The sequence below is a fragment of the Podarcis cretensis genome (assembly GCF_951804945.1).
Source record: "Podarcis cretensis genome assembly, chromosome: 5".
Lineage (NCBI taxonomy): Eukaryota > Metazoa > Chordata > Lepidosauria > Squamata > Lacertidae > Podarcis > Podarcis cretensis.
Genome location: NC_137174.1, coordinates 96728736 through 96747763, shown reverse-complemented (window position 1 = coordinate 96747763; position 19028 = coordinate 96728736). Strand labels below are relative to the sequence as shown.

The window sequence follows — 19028 nt, the reverse complement described above, 5'->3', positions numbered from 1 at the left end:
AATTTGCAGGAAAGTGCTGGTGAATTTTCATGAGGATTTAATTTTTTTCGAGAAAGAACAGAGGCAGAAATCTGGGGGACTGAATTGAAGAATGGAAAAATGAGAAAATGAAATGGATAATTTGCTCATCTTTGTGACAGCATGTTTATGCTTGGATAAACTTGCCTGAGCTATAGAACTATTGGAGACAGGGAAGTAGACAGGAGGAGAAAAACCCCAGGAATTGTTTTGGTTCTTTATATTGAAGTTAATCTAATAAATGTTGCAGAAACAACAACAATAATAATAATAACAAAAAATGCAAGACCTAGGTTTAATATGGGACAAGCAGCTCACCCCACTTAAGAGTTAGTTAGATACAACCCTGATATCTCAGTTTTCTGTTTACAAGAAGAGGCGCAAAAACAAAATTCGTATAAAATGAACAAATACTATAAAAATAACTATTGACGTAACAGAATCCGTAACAGAACAGTAGAGGAAAGGAGGCTAGCAAGAATGACTAGAAAACAAAACCAAGACCCAAAGGCTGTCACAGGACAGAAACATTTTGATTCACTGCAATGGAAACCCAGACTATAATATAATGGGGATAAAACAATTAGCCATCTTGATAACAGTTACAGTCATGAGGGTGTGCTATAAATAGTTAATTATAATAAATGCTAGTTAGTTAGAGAGTCAGATGAGTCCAGTTTGTCTTTCAAAAGTGGAGTACATAAATAGGTGCTAGCTGGGAAAATGAGAGAGGTGGCGATGTCTCTGATGAACGCAAAATGCCCTCAGAAAAAAGTGATTCCTCTCACCTGGCTCTGCCTGGAATAAAGGAAGACCGGACCATGGGGCGAGCATCGGAATCTCTGATTACTCTGGTTCTGCGTAAGATTCTGCGCTTGATGAAACTACCCTGGTCCCGCAAGCGCTACCCTCCTGGACCCCTTCGACTTCCCATCGTCGGAGGCATGTGGCAGTTTGGGGTCATGCTCTCCCTGGATACTTTCATGAAGGTACTTCTTTCAAAATACTTCTTCAGCTGAAAAACAGGACGAGCGAAAAGGCATTGCAAATTATTTCCTTTATTTGAGAACTGTGGATAATGATTCACCTGTGAAATCTAGGGCTTGAGCGTCTTGGCAGATTTTTCTGCCTGCTGTGGCAATTGCAATGTGCTGTGTTAGGTGCTGCATTGTTTAAATTGTTTTTCTTGTTGTTGCTTCTTTTATTTCTTACATATTGAATTTTAATGTAATTCCATAAGAGTAAAAATGTAATGCAAAAAAAAATGCACAGTGTAAGAAATAAAAGAAGGAATACAAATACAATAAGAAATCAAAATGAATATTCAAATCCACAGACATGCTGTGGAGCATATTAATGCAGCTTGTGGACTCTTGGTGGCCATGGACCATATGTGGGAACGCTTGATCTATGGGTCTTTTACGAATTTATGTGCAGAAGAAATCCTTGAAACAATATATTTTTGGTATTCTCTTCAACAAAACTATAGATCATATTAAAGGTTAGTGTGCATCCTATCAGAAATTTAGTTACGCAGTTCTCAATCCAATTAGTTTTTCAGGGTTTTTTCCAGTAACTCCAGCCAATTAGTCAAGAATTCTCTTCTGCTTGGTCACATTGCCAACGAAAATTATCTTTCTTTTTTTATAAAAATTAACCGATTGTAAAATAACTGGGTGAATGGCCATATTCATTATCTCGTATAAAAGTTTGTGATATTCTACCCATCGATGGATGTGGAAACAAATAAAGAGACCTCAGTGGAACAAATACTAACCTCTTGCCTTTGAGAGAGAGACCTGACTCTTTGGGAGTAGGTGAGATTCTTGTGGTTGAAGGGAAGCCTGTCTGAGCAGGTACAAAAAAGTTATTTAAGGCCATGTGCTAACTGCAGAAATACCTTTTATCATCTTAATTTGATATGTCACCTTCTTAGAAAGCTACTGTCTCAAGGCAGAGATCTCTAGTGTTCTGTCCTCAAGGAGTGACAGCCACAATGTGCTTTATGTGAGACTGCAGCTAGACTGGTGACTGGCAGTGGCCCCAGACACCATATAACACCGGTCCTGAAAGATCTTCATTGGCTCCCAGTATGTTTCCGAGCGCATTTCAAAGTGTTGGTGCTGACCTTTAAAGCCCTAAACAGCCCTGTATCCCTGAAGGAGCGTCTCCACCCCCATCATCCAGCCCGGACATTGAGGTCCAGTGCTGAGGGCCTTCTGGTGGTTCCCTCACTGTGAGAAATGAGGTTATAGGGAACCAGGCAGAGGGCCTTCTCGGTAGTGGCACCCACCCTGTGGAATGCCCTCCCACTAGATGTCAAGGCAATAAACAACTATTTTACTTTTTAGAAGACAACTGAAGGCGGCCCTGTTTAGGGAAGTTTTTAATGTCTGATGCTGTATTGTGTTTGATATTCGGTTGGAAGCCACCCAGAGTGGCTGGGGAAACTCAGCCATATGGGCGGGGTATAAATAATAAATTATTATTATTATTATTATTATTATTATTATTATTATTATTAATGCTTCAAAAGCTTCAGCTAACCCTGCAGCACACCGCCACCCCCCACAAGTATGGCCTCTTATATATCCAAAAATGGCACCACCCATGAACCGGACAGTGGTTCTGCAGGCTCAAGAAAATCCTAGGGTTTGCAAAAGTGCACAAAAAACCCTTTAGAAAATGCATTAGGCTGTGTGGAGGACACCCCCCAAAATGTCACATTGAGGGCTGCGAAGTTTTTTTGGGATGAGGCATCTGATCAGGGCCTGTATTTTAAAATGAGCTTAAAGATTTTCAAATGTTTTATGCCAGGCAGAAGACCATCTGCCTAAGTACTTTGGCAAGATGTTTATCCTCCTGGACAAGGGGCCCCCCTGATTTATAGCAGAAAACAATTCTCAAAGTCGTAAAAAGGGAATTACAGGCTGAGAGCAAAGGTTACACTGACCCTACATATTACAGAATATAAAAAAGCTGAAAAAAACAGAATTAAATAGTAAGTTAATACCAGGGGCCTCCCACTAGAGCCTCTAACCACATTTTCCTAAGGTTAAAGAGCAAATGGAAAAAGCAGCTGGCTGGAGAAGGGGGGTGTAAACAGAAAAAGAGGCTTCTTCCTATTTTATTTTGAGGCTGTAAACTGTTCCTTCCTTTTTACTTTGGGAAGGTTTATTCTTCTAAAAAGCTATCTATGTTAATGTATGAAATATATTGGCTTAAATGTAATTATGCAAAGGATTTAGAAAGTAAGAAATGTTAGATTCTTATTTCATAGAATCATATAGTTGTAAGAGACCACAGGGGCCATCGAGCCCAGCCCCCTGCCAGGCAGGAAACATCATCAGAGCACTCCTGACATATGGTTGTCAGGCCTTTGTTTGTTGTTGTTGTTGTTGTTTAGTCGTTTAGTCGTGTCCGACTCTTCGTGACCCCATGGACCAGAGAACGCCAGGCACTCCTGTCCTCCACTGCCCCCCGCAGCTTGGTCAGACTCATGCTGGTAACCTCGAAAACACTATCCAACCATCTCGTCCTCTGTCGCCCCCTTCTCCTTGTGCCCTCCATCTTTCCCAACATCAGGGTCTTCTCCAGGGAGTCTTCTGTGGGATAAGCACTGAGTCAGCACTATTGTTCCTTGCTTTGTTTTGTTTTGTTTTGTTCTGTTCTGTTTTGTTTTATTATTATTATTATTCTGTTAAATTATTATATAGTTTGTATTTTGCCTTTTAAGGGGAAGGGTCATGGCTGCCTGGGAGTGGGCCTCAGCCAATAGATTGGGTGGGGCAGGTTCCACAGGGGGAGATGTATTGGGACACCCGATCTCAGTGATCACGGGCAGGAGGAGGAGTTATGCTAAGACCAGACCATGTCATTACCGAGGAGGCAGGTTTAGTCGTTGTTTGAGGACTATCCCTGCCTTCAGGTCTGGTCCTGACCGGAAGGATACAGTAATCAGCAAGGGAAACCCACATGACCTGAAAGTGTTGCTGTGCAATGCCAGGTCAATGATGAATAAAACCACTGCCATCCGCGACCTGATTGTGGATGGAGGATTTGACCTGGCATGTGTGACGGAGACCTGGTTGGATGAGGCAGGTGGGCCTGTCCTTGCCGCTGCTTGCCCACCAGGTTTCTCTTACGCACAGCAACCCAGGTCATGTGGGCGGGGAGGGGGGGTTGCAGTGATTCTTAGGAAGTCATTAGTCTGCACCAGGCGTCCTATTGGGAAGACCCAGTTTTCTGAGTGCATGTTCTGGAAGTTGGGCAATAGGGGCAGTACAGGATTCCTACTGGTGTACCGACCTCCCCACTGCACCAAGGATTCCCTGCCCGAGCTGCTTCAGGTCGTGGCGGATATGCTCCTGGAGACACCTAGCTTGGTTGTCCTGGGGGATTTTAACATCCATGCCGACACGACCTTACAAGGGGCCGCTCGGGACTTCGTGGAAAGCATGGCCTCCATGGGGCTGTCCCTGAATAAGTCTGGCCCAACTCATAGCCACGTACATGCCTTAGACTTGGTGTTTACCTCTACGGATGTTGGTGATCTGACATTAACTAAAAGCGAAACAAAAGAAGTGCCATGGTCAGATCACTTCCTGGTGCAACTGGACTTCTCCGCAACCCTTCCCCTCCGCAGGGAGGTGGGACCGATTCGGATGGTCCGTCCCCGCCACTTAATGGATCCAATTGGCTTCCAGAGAGTGGTAGGGGATGCTTTATCCCAAGTTGATGGCCTTTCAGCTGATTCCCTGGTGGCACGCTGGAATGCGGAGTTAACCAGGGCTATTGACTGTCTGGCTCCGAAGCGCCCTCTCCGATTGCATGGAGCCCGGACAGCCCCGTGGTTTCCCCCGGAGCTGAGGGTGATGAAACAATCGTTGAGATGGCTAGAGCGCCGGTGGCGGAAAACTCATTCTGAATCAGACCGGACACGGGTTAGAGCTCAACGTCGAGCCTACCAAGTGGCAATGGCGACGGCGAAGAGGGCCTTCTTCGCCGCCTCCATTGCATCTGCAGAAAACAGCAGCAGGAGACTTTTTCAGGTGGTTCGCAGTTTATCGGAACCACCTGTACCACCGGGGCCTGGTAGGGACCCCAAGATCTCCTGCAATGCTTTTGCAAAGTTTTTTGCAGATAAAATCGCTCAGATTCAGAAGGAGGTAGACTCCACAGTGGGAGCAGGGCCAGGGCGGGAGAGTGCTAGAGTTCTGTCTGGTCCTGTTATATGGGATCAATTCCAATCTGTTACCTCCGAGCATGTGGACAGGCTGCTTGGACGAGTGAAACCGACCACCTGTCTCCTTGATCCTTGCCCATCCTGGCTGATAAAAGCGAGCCGGGAAGGGCTGGGCGATGGGCTTTGCGGGGTGGTGAATGCTTCCCTCTGTGAGGGAGCCTTCCCAGACCCGCTGAAAGAGGCGGTCATTAAACCGCTTCTTAAAAAAACATCTTTAGACCCGGCCAATTTGGCCAACTATCGCCCAGTCTCAAATCTGCCATTCTTGGGCAAGGTGATTGAGCGGGTGGTTGCTGAACAACTCCAAGCACGCCTGGAGGAAACGGACCATTTGGATCCCTTCCAATCGGGATTCAGGCCTCACCATGGGACTGAAACTGCCTTGGTCGCGCTGGTTGATGATCTCCGGCGGGCTAGGGACAAAGGTGAGAGCTGTTTCCTAGTTCTGCTGGATCTCTCAGCGGCCTTTGACACCATCGACCATAACATCCTTCTGGACCGTCTAGAGGGGCTGGGAGCTGGGGGCACTGTTATACAGTGGTTTCGCTCCTTCCTCCTGGGCCGTGTTCAGAAAGTGGTGGTGGGGGATGAGTGTTCAGACCCTTGGGCCCTCACTTGTGGGGTACCTCAGGGTTCCGTCCTCTCCCCCATGCTTTTTAACATCTATATGAAGCCGCTGGGAGAGATCATCAGGGGGTTTGGACTGGGTGTTCATCAGTATGCAGATGACACCCAGCTCTACCTCTCCTTTAAATCAGAACCAGTGAAGGCGGTGAAGGTCCTGTGTGAGTGCCTGGAGGCGGTTGGAGGTTGGATGGCGGCTAACAGATTGAGGTTGAATCCTGACAAGACAGAAGTACTGTTTTTGGGGGACAGGAGGCGGGCAGGTGTGGAGGATTCCCTGGTCCTGAATGGGGTAACTGTGCCCCTGAAGGACCAGGTGCGCAGCCTGGGAGTCATTTTGGACTCACAGCTGTCCATGGAGGCGCAGGTTAACTCTGTGTCCAGGGCAGCTGTCTACCAGCTCCACCTGGTACGCAGGCTAAGACCCTACCTCCCCACGGACTGTCTCGCCAGAGTGGTGCATGCTCTGGTTATCTCACGCTTGGACTACTGCAACGCGCTCTACGTGGGGCTACCTTTGAAGGTGACCCGGAAACTGCAATTAATCCAGAATGTGGCAGCTAGACTGGTGACTGGGAGTGGCCGCTGGGACCACATAACACCGGTTCTGAGAGATCTGCACTGGCTCCTAGTACGTTTCCGAGCACGATTCAAAGTGTTGGTGCTGACCTTTAAAGCCCTAAACGGCCTCGGTCCTGTATACCTGAAGGAGCATCTCCACCCCCATCGTTCAGCCCGGACACTGAGATCCAGCGCCGAGGGCCTTCTGGCGGTTCCCTCATTGCGAGAAGTGAGGCTACAGGGAACCAGACAGAGGGCCTTCTCGGTAGTGGCACCCGCCCTGTGGAACGCCCTCCCATCAGATGTCAAAGAGATAAAGAATTACTTGACATTCAGAAGGCAGCCCTGTTCAGGGAAGTTTTTAATATGTAATGCTGTACTGTTTTTAACACTGATTGGGAGCCGTCCAGAGTGGCTGGGGAAACTCAGCCAGATGGGCGGGGTATAAATAATAAATTATTATATTATTATTATTACTTCTCTTCTCATGAGGTGGCCAAAGTACTGGAGCCTCAGCTTCACAATCTGTCCTTCCAGTGAGCACTCAGGGCTGATTTCCTTCAGAATGGAGAGGTTTGATCTTCTTGCAGTCCATGGGACTCTCAAGAGTCTCCTCCAGCACCATAATTCAAAAGCATCAATTCTTCGGCGATCAGCCTTCTTTATGGTCCAGCTCTCACTTCCATACATCACTACTGGGAAAACCATAGCTTTAACTATACGGACCTTTGTTGGCAAGGTGATGTCTCTACTTCTCAAGATGCTGTCTAGGCCTGTCATTGCCCTTCTCCCAAGAAGCAGGCGTCTTTTAATTTCGTGGCTGCTGTCACCATCTGCAGTGATCATGGAGCCCAAGAAAGTAAAATCTCTCACTGCCTCCATTTCTTCCCCTTCTATTTGCCAGGAGGTGATGGGACCAGTAGCCATGATCTTCGTTTTTTTGATGTTGAGCTTCAGACCATATTTTGCACTCTCCTCTTTCACCCTCAATAAAAGGTTCTTTAATTCCTCCTCACTTTCTGCCATCAAGGTTGTGTCATCTGCATATCTGAGGTTGTTGATATTTCTTCCAAGACCTCCAAAGAACATTAATTTCATTAATGATGCGTGAGAATGTGAACCCAAGATCTCTGACATCTGTTTAAAATAAAATTAGCCACCATCTGTTTTAGCCATCTGCTCTATTTTAGAATTAAGGGGGCAAAGGTGATCTGGTAATTAAGGTGCCTTGTTAAGGTTAATGGCTACTTGTTTGCCAATTATAAATAGAAGGAAATATAGCTCTTTGTATCCCATAAAAGGTAATAGGAAATGGGTGTATCTTTTATGATTGGTTATAGCAAACAGCCGATAGGAATTTCAACCAGGCTGATTGGACAGAGGCAGCCAAAGGAGGAGCAAGGGGGCTGGGTTGAGGAAATATAAGTGCTGACCATCAGGGCTGGAGTGGGCAGAGCTTTGGTAACCAATACCACTGTGTCTCTCATTTATTTGTCTGACAAATAAATTATTATTTTAATTTCTCTATTGCTGCGTTGAATATTTCATTCCAGCTAAGCGTTAACCACAAGCAGGGAGCTACAGGGACACAGCCTGCTGGTGGGAGGAGGTGGACAACCAGTTAGCAGGTGGAATGTTATGAAGCACCCTGATAGTGGTCCTGGCTAACTGGCTAGAGCCCTGAATGGCGAGTGACACTTGCCCAGCCCAGACAGCTTACACTGCAAAACTGAAACCACAAAAGATTCAAAAGAAACACAACCTGCAGCCGGCATAGTAGATCATGTTCTATCCATTCCCGGTAACATCCAGCTGGGTGGCCTTACATTATAAGTTCTAAGACTTCCCTGGGCTGCAGCATTCATCTCTCTCACACACCTTACAGCTCCAACATTTCCTGAGGGATGATTCAAATCAAAATGTACAGGGCCCCATGAGCCAGTACTTGAAGCTTCCAAAATAACCTGAATATAACTAATCTCTTCTCTCTCCTTTTTTTATCTGAATGTTAGTTGGCAAAGCAATATGGGAACATTTGCACTGTATGGATTGGGCCTATACCTGCAGTCATACTGTCCGGCTACAAAGCAGTCAAGGAAGGCCTAATCAACCATTCGGATGATTTTGCTGACCGCCCAGAAACTCCGTTCCTTAAAAGTGCAGCAAAAAATAGGGGTAAGTTCTTGGTTTGAGTAGGAGGTTTTCTCTTAGCCTTTTATCCAGTGAAGGAAACAAAGGACCCTTCCATATGGGACGTACCTTTTCCCCATGGGCGTCGTCTTCTGCAACATGTCACTGATGCAAGAGTAGTGGTGGATTTATACTCGACAATCCACACCGCTTTATTAGTTGTTCTGCTTTCCCAGTGTTGCTGCATTATCCAATCAAAGCTGGACAACCCTCCACCCGGAACATTTGCGGAATGGAAAGTTACAGGATTTCAGCAGGAAGTAACAGAACATGCACTGATGGGAAAGGGAGCAGCATGGGCCTGTGCATTCATGATGGTTTGCACTCTTGATGCTTTTGGAGTGGCCACAAAGAAGCTCTTCTTTCAGTGTTGTTTGTACCTGCAAAGTTTTGGGGCAGTGACTCACTCCCAGTCTGTACATATTGATTAAAGAGCCGCAGTTCCATAATGGAACTGGTAGTGCAGTGTAAAAAAAAGAAGAAGCTAGAAGAGTGACTAGTGGGGTGCCACAGGGTTCTGTCTTGGGCCCGGTCTTATTCAACATCTTTATCAACGACTTGGATGATGGACTCAAGGGCATCCTGATCAAATTTGCAGATGACACCAAACTGGGAGGGGTGGCTAACGCCCCAGAGGACAGGATCACACTTCAAAACGACCTTGACAGATTAGAGAACTGGGCCAAAACAAACAAGATGAATTTTAACAGGGAGAAATGTAAAGTATTGCACTTGGGCAAAAAAAAAAAAAATGAGAGGCACAAATACAAGATGGGTGACACCTGGCTTGAGAGCAGTACATGTGAAAAGGATCTAGGAGTCTTGGTTGACCACAAACTTGACATGAGCCAACAGTGTGACGCGGCAGCTAAAAAAGCCAATGCAATTCTGGGCTGCATCAATAGGAGTATAGCATCTAGATCAAGGGAAGTAATAGTGCCACTGTATTCTGCTCTGGTCAGACCTCACCTGGAGTACTGTGTCCAGTTCTGGGCACCACAGTTCAAGAAGGACACTGACAAACTGGAACGTGTCCAGAGGAGGGCAACCAAAATGGTCAAAGGCCTGGAAATGATGCCTTATGAGGAACGGCTAAGGGAACTGGGCATGTTTAGCCTGGAGAAGAGGAGGTTAAGGGGTGATATGATAGCCATGTTCAAATATATAAAAGGATGTCACATAGAGGAGGGAGAAAGGTTGTTTTCTGCTGCTCCAGAGAAGCGGACACGGAGCAATGGCTCCAAACTACAAGAAAGAAGATTCCACCTAAACATTAGGAAGAACTTCCTGACAGTAAGAGCTGTTCGACAGTGGAATTTGCTGCCAAGGAGTGTGGTGGAGTCTCCTTCTTTGGAGGTCTTTAAGCAGAGGCTTGACAACCATATGTCAGGAGTGCTCTGATGGTGTTTCCTGCTTGGCAGGGGGTTGGACTCGATGGCCCTTGTGGTCTCTTCCAACTCTATGATTCTATGATTCTAAGTACTAGCATTGTAACCAGTAAAACTAATGTAAAGAATTCTTTTAACAGTAGTTTTCACGTGCACTAATTTTCTCTGAATCCTGATGGCCCCAGGTATTCTGCAAACCTTAGGACCCCACTGGGCATGCTGATACCTCCCTGCTGTTGGCCTCATTTTGGCTCCAATCCTGTTGGCCCTCAGCGCTTGAGTTTGGTAATAGAGGGAGTGATGATGAAAGTCTTGTTTCTCATACGCATTTTCTGAAAGTTACTGGTGTCCCACATCCGAGATATAACACTCTACAAGGAAAAAAATGATTCTGCACCAGTCTTCCTGTTCTTAGGTTCTTTAATGCCTAGGCATGAACTGCACTTGTGTTTTCTAGGCTGCTGATGTAATAGCTTTTATATGAATTTTGTAAGCAATAATTTCTCAGTGGTCTGTGATGGTTTTAGGTATTGTACTTTCAAACGGTCACACCTGGAAGCAGCAGAGACGGTTCAGCGTGGTTACTATGCGGAAGCTGGGGCTGGGGAAGAAAGGCATGGAGCACCAAATAGAAGAGGAGGCCATTGAGCTTGTGGAGATCTTTGCACGTGCAAAGGGTATGTGATAGAAGAAAATGAGGCTAACTCAGGTTGGTTTGTTATCCACCTCTGCCTGAGACAATCTGCGGGTTGGGGCAACTTCCTGGGACTTACAGCAGAAGAGTGGTTCAGTTTTGGAAGCTGAGAGAGAAGAGCCCACTGGCATCCTGTAAACTGGGTAGGGATTGCTTGGGAATACAGATATTTAGCAGCCGCAGTGCACAGAGTCAGTGCCTAGTTTGCATCCTGCTGGTGTAAAAAAATAATAATCATGGGAGATGATGGATTGCAGAGGTGACAGGACTTGCTGTTGTTTGAGACCATTACATTGTCTGTGAATTGTGCAATTGTCTCACCCTGATTTTATTGAGTAGGCAAAGTGTGTTAAACTGTTTTTTAAACTAAGGAACTTTCTTAATGGTTTATAATGACAATGGCTAGGGAAGGCTGCAATTAGCAGAGTAAATTCAAAATGTTAATTTAGTTTATAATGAAAGGAAGTTGAAAGTAATGAACAGGGTTGGGCTTGGGTCACTATACAATATATTCTCAGGCTCTGGCAATAATTTGCAGTTGACAGCAACTAATTAGAGTGATGCATACAATGAACTTTCGGCTGGATCCAGGAGTGACTTGTATGAGCAGAAAGGCACTTGTACTTGAGCTTGGTGCTCTCATTCCCAGATTCTGCAGATTCTCCCTGCTGCTGCAACCTGGCCGTGCTCCATCACTCACCATTAAGGAGAGTTCCCTGATCCTGAAGAGCAAATTTTTGAGAAAGCAAGAAATGCGCTGGAGTGTGTGTGTGTGTGTAGAGTGAACTGGCAGTAAATCACACAGTGCAATTTGGAGTTAGCTCTTTATTAGCAAAAACATGATCTGCATGGACTTGACGAAGTGTCAGGTTTAATGAGCACAGCTACCCATCCCCGGCAGATCTTGTCTGCATGGAGCAGTTCCTGAGACTGAAGGTCCCTGCGTTCCCACTGCTGCCTAAGTCCCCTCCTCTCCAGGGTTTCCCCCCAAGCAATCGGAGACTATGCCTACATGCAGCCAATCTCTCCTCTGCCCTTTTCATGCCTCTTCTGGTTCTGGGAGAGCAGGGGGGAGGGGCAGGCACCAGTGACTCTTCACCGGCCTGACTCATCTCTGTCTCTTGGTCTCTTTCTTCCCACCCTCCTGCTTCAGCTTCTGCCTCTGATTCTGGACTTCTCTGTGCCACAGACACTACCAGCTCACTAAGCCCAGTTATCGCCTCATTCTTCTGTCCCATTCTTCTGTAAAATGGATGCCTAATTGATTCTAATTTGGAAACAAACAAACAAAAAAACAAACAAACAAGAACATATATTGGAATAACAATGGAGATAAGGAGCAAGAAAGACTGATTTTGAAAAGCTGTTAACCAATCACAATTTCTCCTTTTGCATAGCAAAAGAATAATAAGTGTGTTTGTGTATGTGTGTGTGTGTGTATATCTATATATATATATAAGCATTGGATCTCATTAAGATTTCATCTGCAGGGCAGCCATTTGACCCGTCCTTACACATCATCAATTCAGTCTGTAACGTGATATGTGCCGTGTCCTTTGGATACCGATTTTCTGTTGAAGATAAAGAATTTCTGAGGCTGATGGAAGCCATTCGGATTAGCTTACAGTTTGGAGGCAGCTTCTTTCATGGCGTGAGTAGATTGAAGCTTAGGCTGGGTGGTGGGTGAGTGGAGGAGAGCATGAGATGGGAGGCCCGTGAACTGTGGTTGCCTACAGTAGACATCAGTTCAAACAGAGATAGCCAGCAATGTCAACTCCAGATGCTGTGGACTACCACTCCCATCGACCCAGGCAGCATGGCCAATGATCAGGAATGATGGGAGCTGTAGTCCAAATCATCTGGGCAACACCACACGGGTTACCTCTGCTGCAAGGGATATGTCAGTATACACCAGGGGTCAGCAAACTTTTTCAGCAGGGGGCCAGTCCACTGTCCGTCAGACCTTGTGGCAGGCCGGACTATATTTTTTGGGGGAAATGAATGAATTCCTATGCACCACAAATAACCCAGAGATGCATTTTAAATAAAATGACACATTCTCCTCATGTAAAAACACCAGGCGGGCCCCACAAATAACCCAGAGATGCATTTTAAATAAAAGCACACATTCTACTCATGTAAAAACACGCTGATTCCTGGACCGTCCGTGTGCCGGATTTAGAAGGCAATTGGGCTGGATCCGGCCCCCTGACCTTAGTTTGCCTACCCGTGGTATACTCTCTCTCTTTAAAAAAGATATGTTTATTGAGTTTTCAAAAGCAGCAACCTGCAAACAAGAAAAACAAAATGGGAGCAAAGGACAAGAACTGTGTGGAGCACACTATTGCAGTCAGAATAAAACAAATAAAGGTTCAGTACACACTTGCAAATGCCATAATAAAATAGATTCCACGAAGGGACATTTTGGAAGGAAGTGGCACATATTGATAAGGAAACCTCACCACACAGACATGGTCAGAGGCATCAAATACTTCTGAAGACCAGTTGCTGGAAACCACAGGAGCTCTTGTGCTCAAATTAGTTGGCCACTGTGAGAACAGGATGCTGGCCTAGATGCGACCTGATCATGGAATCATAGAACTGTAGAGCTGGAAGGGATCATGGGGATCATCTAGTCCAACCCCCTGAAATGCAGGAATCTTTTGCCCAATGTGGGGCAGGAATCCCTTGACCCTGAGATTAAGCGTGTCATGCTGTACCGTATGAACCATCCCAGATACAGCAGGTTCTTCTTTATGCTCCAATACATCTTTGCAAAGCAAATTTTACACTGTTTTCACTAATATCTACACTTCTTATGTGCCCTTTACCCTAGCATATGCATTTTTACACATTGCTTGCCTGGAGAGCTGCACTATAAAGATCAGAGGAGTGCAGATTTCAAAGTGTGGCTCTGTTCCTGTTCCTGTATTGTTCCAGAAAGTTCAGGCCAGAAAGTTCACTTATAAATGTGAACAATACTGAATTTCTCCTCCATCTCACCTTTCAGACACTCAGGGAGAAATTTCTAGCCCTCAAGAACAAGCCAAAGCATGAGGTTGGAGTTGACTTGTGGATTGTGTTGCCGATAGGATGTGCCTTTTCTTTCCTTGTAGCTCTATGAAATTCTCCCGTCTGTCATGAAATTTCTCCCGGGGCCTCACAAAACTGCATTGTCCTCCATGGAGATGGTCTTTTCATTTGCGAAGAATGAGATAGCAAAGCACAAGGAAGACCAAAATGTGCACGAGCCAATAGACTTCATTGATTTCTATCTATCTCAGATGGAGAGGGTAAGGAACTGCTTCTTCTTCAATGAATCGTTGCATTCTCTGTTACGATCAAACAATGCTTCTTCTTCAATGAATCGTTGCATTCTCTGTTACGATCAAACAATAACATCTGCGGGACCGCTGGGAATCCCCCCTACCCTTATTAGTCAGCCGCCGTGCAGTGAAATGGTTGGGGAAAGTAGATCTTTTCATATCCTTGACAGTCTAGGACAGGCTTCCTCAACCTCGGCCCTCCAGATGTTTTGAGACTACAATTCCCATCATCCTTACCTTACCTTACCTTTCTCGTCCTGATCTGGCCACAGTGATCCATGTGACGGTCACCTCCAGGCTTGATTATTGTAACTTGCTCTACACGGGGCTTCCCTTGAAGCTGACCCTGAAACTCTAACGGGAGCAGAATGCCGCAGGGAGGCTCCTTACGGGGTCCTTGCCACGGGGTCACATTCACCCGGTGCTTTACCAACTGCACTGACTCCCGGTGGAGTACAGGGTCAGGTTTAAGGAGCTGGTTTTGACCTTTAAAGCCCTAAGCGGCCGAGGACCCACGTACCTATGGGACCGCCTCTCCTGGTGTGCCCCGTGAAGGACCTTAAGGTCCACAAATGAGAACATTTTGGAGGTCCCAAGTTGCAAGGTGGTTAGGTTGGTCTCAACTAGGGCCAGGGCCTTTTCAGTACTGGCCCTGACTTGGTGGAATGCTCTGTCACAAGAGACTAGGGCCCTGCGGGACTTGACATCTTTCCACAGGGCCTGCAAGACAGAGCTGTTACGCCTGACCTTTGGTTTGGACTCAGTCTGACCCTTATGTTTCCCTCCCCTTATGGTTTTGATCTATGGGATCCTTTTAAAATGAGGCTGCATTTTAAATTGCATTTTAACTTGTATTTTAAATTGTTTTCCCCCGCATTATGATTTTACTGTAATTCTACTGGTGTTATCTGCCCTGAGCTCGGCTCTGGCTGGGGAGGGCAGGGTATAAATAATAATAATCATCATCATCATCTCTGACCTACAATTCCTGCTAGCTAGGGATCATGGGAGTTGTAGGCCAAAAACACCTGGAGGGCCGAGGTTGAGGAAGCCTGGTATAGGAACATAATAAGAGCTGCTGGATCAGGCCAATGGCTTCTCTAGTCCAACATCCTGCTTTCACAGTGGCCAACAGGATGCCTGTGGGAAACTAGCAAGCAGGATTCAAGCACAAGAGAAACGCTCCCCTCCTGCGATTTCCAGCAACTAGGATTCAGAAGCATTGCTGCCTCCGACCATGGAGGCACAGCATACACATCCTGGCTAGCAGCTGTTCATAAAAAGGTAAAGGGACCTCTGACCGTTAGGTCCAGTCATGACCGACTCTGTAGTTGCAGCGCTCATCTCATTTATTGGCCGAGGGAGCCAGTGTACAGCTTCCAGGTCATGTGGCCAGCATGACTAAGCTGCTTCTGGCAAACCAGAGCAGCGCACGGAAATGCCGTTTACCTTCCCACTGGAGCGGTACCTATTTATCTACTTGCACTTTGACGTGCTTTTGAACTGCTAGATGGCAGGAGCAGGGACTGAGCAACGGGAGCTCACCCCGTGGCGGGGATTCGAACCGCCGACCTTCTGATCATCAAGTCCTAGGCTCTGTGGTTGAACCCACAACGCCACCCACATCCCTTAGCAGCTGTTCATAGTGCTCTTTTAAAGCCATCTAGGTTAGTAGCAATTGCTCTCTCTTGTTGAGATTCCAGACTGTCATTTTTTTTTTTGGATGGGATTCAATCGCAAACAAGCAAATTTAGGGTGCACGATTATAGAGGATTGTTGGAGGTTTTGAACAATGATCTACTCCCCCCCCCCCTAAGATACGGAAAGTGACAGGGAATTGCATTTGGAAGTGCAGGGTAACAATTCCTTGGATGCAACAGCATCTAACCTCCTCACAAACAAATCAGGATGAATGCTCAAGGAGCAGGTCACCTGGAAACTGATGGAGGTAAGTCTTAGTCGATTAACTGTATGCACTTATGTTGATTAATCAATAAAATTTACATACGTAAATGGAAAAAACAATAGTTTTGAAGCAAAAAGTATACTTTTCTGATTTAGCACATCTGTGTCGCAGCAGGCATAATCTCAGGAAAGGCACCCCCTCATTTAAAGAGGCACTTCACGGCCTGCAATTTTTATTAATACTTGTATATTATATGGAAGGCCCATTTTCCAGGTCTTATACTGGCATAAGATCCACTGGTCTTAGTTTATTTATTTTTTTTAATGAATATTTATTAGGATTTTCAATAACAAAACATAGCAAAACATAGACAAAAAATAACAAAAAATACAAAAATACAAAACTTAAAAACAATTAAAAACACATAAAATTTCAATTGCTTATTTTCATTTACCCTCTTTCTCAGACCTCCTCACACCTCCCCTTCTTGTATTCCAATTTAAATTGTTAACTCAGCAAGTCCTTATTACTTATTTCTCAACTTTAACTTAATAATTTATTTTAGCATGTTGTTGTTTTACTTTTCCTCTTTCTTCCATTTCCTCAATTTTATTTTTGCAAACCTTATTTTCTTTCCTTTTTTTCCTGCATAATTTTTATTGTTTTTTAAATCATAACAAACAAACAAAAAATACCACAATTTACACCTTGTTGTCACAGATTTCTTTCTATAAGACTTCCTTCAGCTTCCCCTCAAATCATCCATACCCTAATTTAACAAATTCACACAAATCCTAGCTTATATTGACATTATTTTCTCTTTCTTTCTTTTTCTCTTTAGACAATATTCCAACCTTTTCACAGAGCTTTTTTAAACCCAACTAGCGTTATCTGACCTTCACTTATATTTTCCAGATATTCCACGAATTTCCCCCAATCCTCCATGAACCTTTGGTCTTTTAAATATCTAATTTTCCCCGTCATTCTATCCATCTCCGCGTATTCTAATAGTTTTGCTCTCCATTCCTCAAGCGTCGGTATGTTCTGTTGTTTCCAGTTTTGAGCCAATAGGACCCTTGCGGCCGTTGTTGCATATTGAAAGAATTTACTGTCATTGTTCTTTATATCACTTCCTGCTAGGCCTAACAGAAAAGCCTCCGGCTTTTTCCCAAAGTTGTATCTTAATATACTCTTCATTTCATTATATACACTTTCCCAAAAACCTTTGATCTTTCTGCAGTCCCACCACATGTGGAAGAAGGATCCCTCTTTTTCCCTGCATTTCCAGCATTTATTGCAAGTTTTATATATTTTTGCTAATTTTGCAGGTGTTATATACCAACGGTAAAACATCTTCATAAGGTTCTCTTTTAACATTATGCAAGCTGTAAATTTAAGATTTTTTTTCCAGAGTTTCTCCCATTCTTCATAGTATATATTATGGCCGATGTCCCTTGCCCAATGAATCATCACCAACTTCACTTCCTCATCTATCAAGTTATACTCTAATAGCATATTATACGTTTTAGAAAGAATTTTATAATCATTGTTTATTATTTCAGTCTGGAATTTAGATTCTTTATCCGCGTATCCTCTCTCTTTAATGTCTTGTCTAAACATTTCGTTTATTTGGAAATAGTGTAACCAATCATAAACTTTTTCTTTAACCTGGTCATATGGTTTCAGTTTCCATGTCCCCCCTACTTTTGTTAACAGTTGTTCATAAGTTATCCAATCACCTCTCATGTTTACTTTTTTCACGCTCATAACTTCCAATGGGGATAGCCAGTGTGGTACTTTAGGTTCTAGTAAAAATCTATTCCTCTCCCAAACTTCCATTAGAGGGCCTTTAAAGATATGTGTTGCGAAACCCTTGTGTTTCCTCTTCCCCTGCCATAAGTACGCATGTCATCCTGCTCTGTTGTCGAACCCCTCGAGATCTAATAGTTCCTTATTTTCCAATTTTATCCACGTTTTCACCCAGCAAAGGCACGATGCCTCATAATATAATTTCAGATCTGGCAGAGCAAATCCCCCGCTTTCTTTAGCTTCTGTTAACAATTTAAACTTAATCCTTGGTTTTTTGCCCTGCCAGACATATTTTGAGATTCCTCTTTGCCACTCTTTAAATATCTTAGTGCCCTTGATTATCGGTAAGTTCTGGAACAGAAATAACATTCTCGGGAGAATGTTCATCTTAATTAAAGCTATCCTACCCCAGAATGACAATCTCAGCTTCCCCCACCTCTCCAAGTCCTTTTTTATCTCTTTCCATACCTGCTCATAGTTATTCTTAAATAGGTCTATATTTTTCGGGGTTATCCATATTCCTAGATATTTCACCTTTTTGGCCACTTCTATTTCTGTTTGTTGTAATTCCTCGATTGCCTTCGAATCTAAATTCTTCACCATTATTTTAGTCTTTCTTTTATTTAACTTGAGCCAGCCACCTTACCAAATTGTAACAGTTCTTCTAGTATCTCTTTTATTGAGTTCAGCGGATCTTCTGTTGTTATTACTAAATCGTCTGCGAACGCCTTAACTTTATATTCATTTTGACCAATTCTAATCCCTTTTATTTTCTTATTTTGTCTTATTGAGTTCAGAAGTACTTCCAGTACTATTATAAATAGCAACGGGGAGAGTGGGCAACCCTGTCTTGTACCCTTCGCTACCGTTATTTCTTCTGACACCACGTTGTTTATAATCAATTTGGCCTTTTGCTCCGTATAGATTGCCTTTATTCCATTGAAGAAGTTCATACGACCTCCATATATTCTAACTGTTTTAGTAGAAAGTCCCAAACTATATTATCGAATGCTTTCTCTGCATCCACGAACATCATTATGGCTTGCTTATCATACCTGGCAGACAAGTATTCTATGGAATTTATTATACTTCTAATATTATCTTTCATTTGCCTGCCCGGCAGAAAGCCTGCCTGATCTCCATGGATATATTCTGACCATATGTTTTTAACTCTACTTGCCAGTATTCCTGCAAAGATTTTATAATCGACATTTAGCAGCGAGATCGGCCTGTAGTTCTTAACTTTCGACAGATCTGAATCTTGTTT

At 44.3% G+C, this 19028-nt stretch overlaps 1 protein-coding gene across 2 annotated transcripts in view; it reads left to right on the top strand.

The window, feature by feature from the left end:
• Positions 1 to 688: 688 nt before the first annotated feature.
• LOC307217028 (cytochrome P450 2J2-like) overlaps positions 689 to 19028 on the top strand; it is a 65228-nt gene continuing 46888 nt past the window's right edge. Inside the window, exons 1-5 of one of the 2 annotated variants that reach the window (XM_079978026.1) lie at positions 689 to 1007; positions 8461 to 8623; positions 10554 to 10703; positions 12211 to 12371; positions 13837 to 14013. In XM_079978026.1, coding sequence (XP_079834152.1) covers positions 777 to 1007; positions 8461 to 8623; positions 10554 to 10703; positions 12211 to 12371; positions 13837 to 14013 — 882 coding nt within the window. In that variant the 5' untranslated portion in view covers positions 689 to 776. The remainder of the gene's footprint in view (positions 1008 to 8460; positions 8624 to 10553; positions 10704 to 12210; positions 12372 to 13836; positions 14014 to 19028) is intronic. The other variant, XM_079978025.1, reaches the window with a different exon arrangement.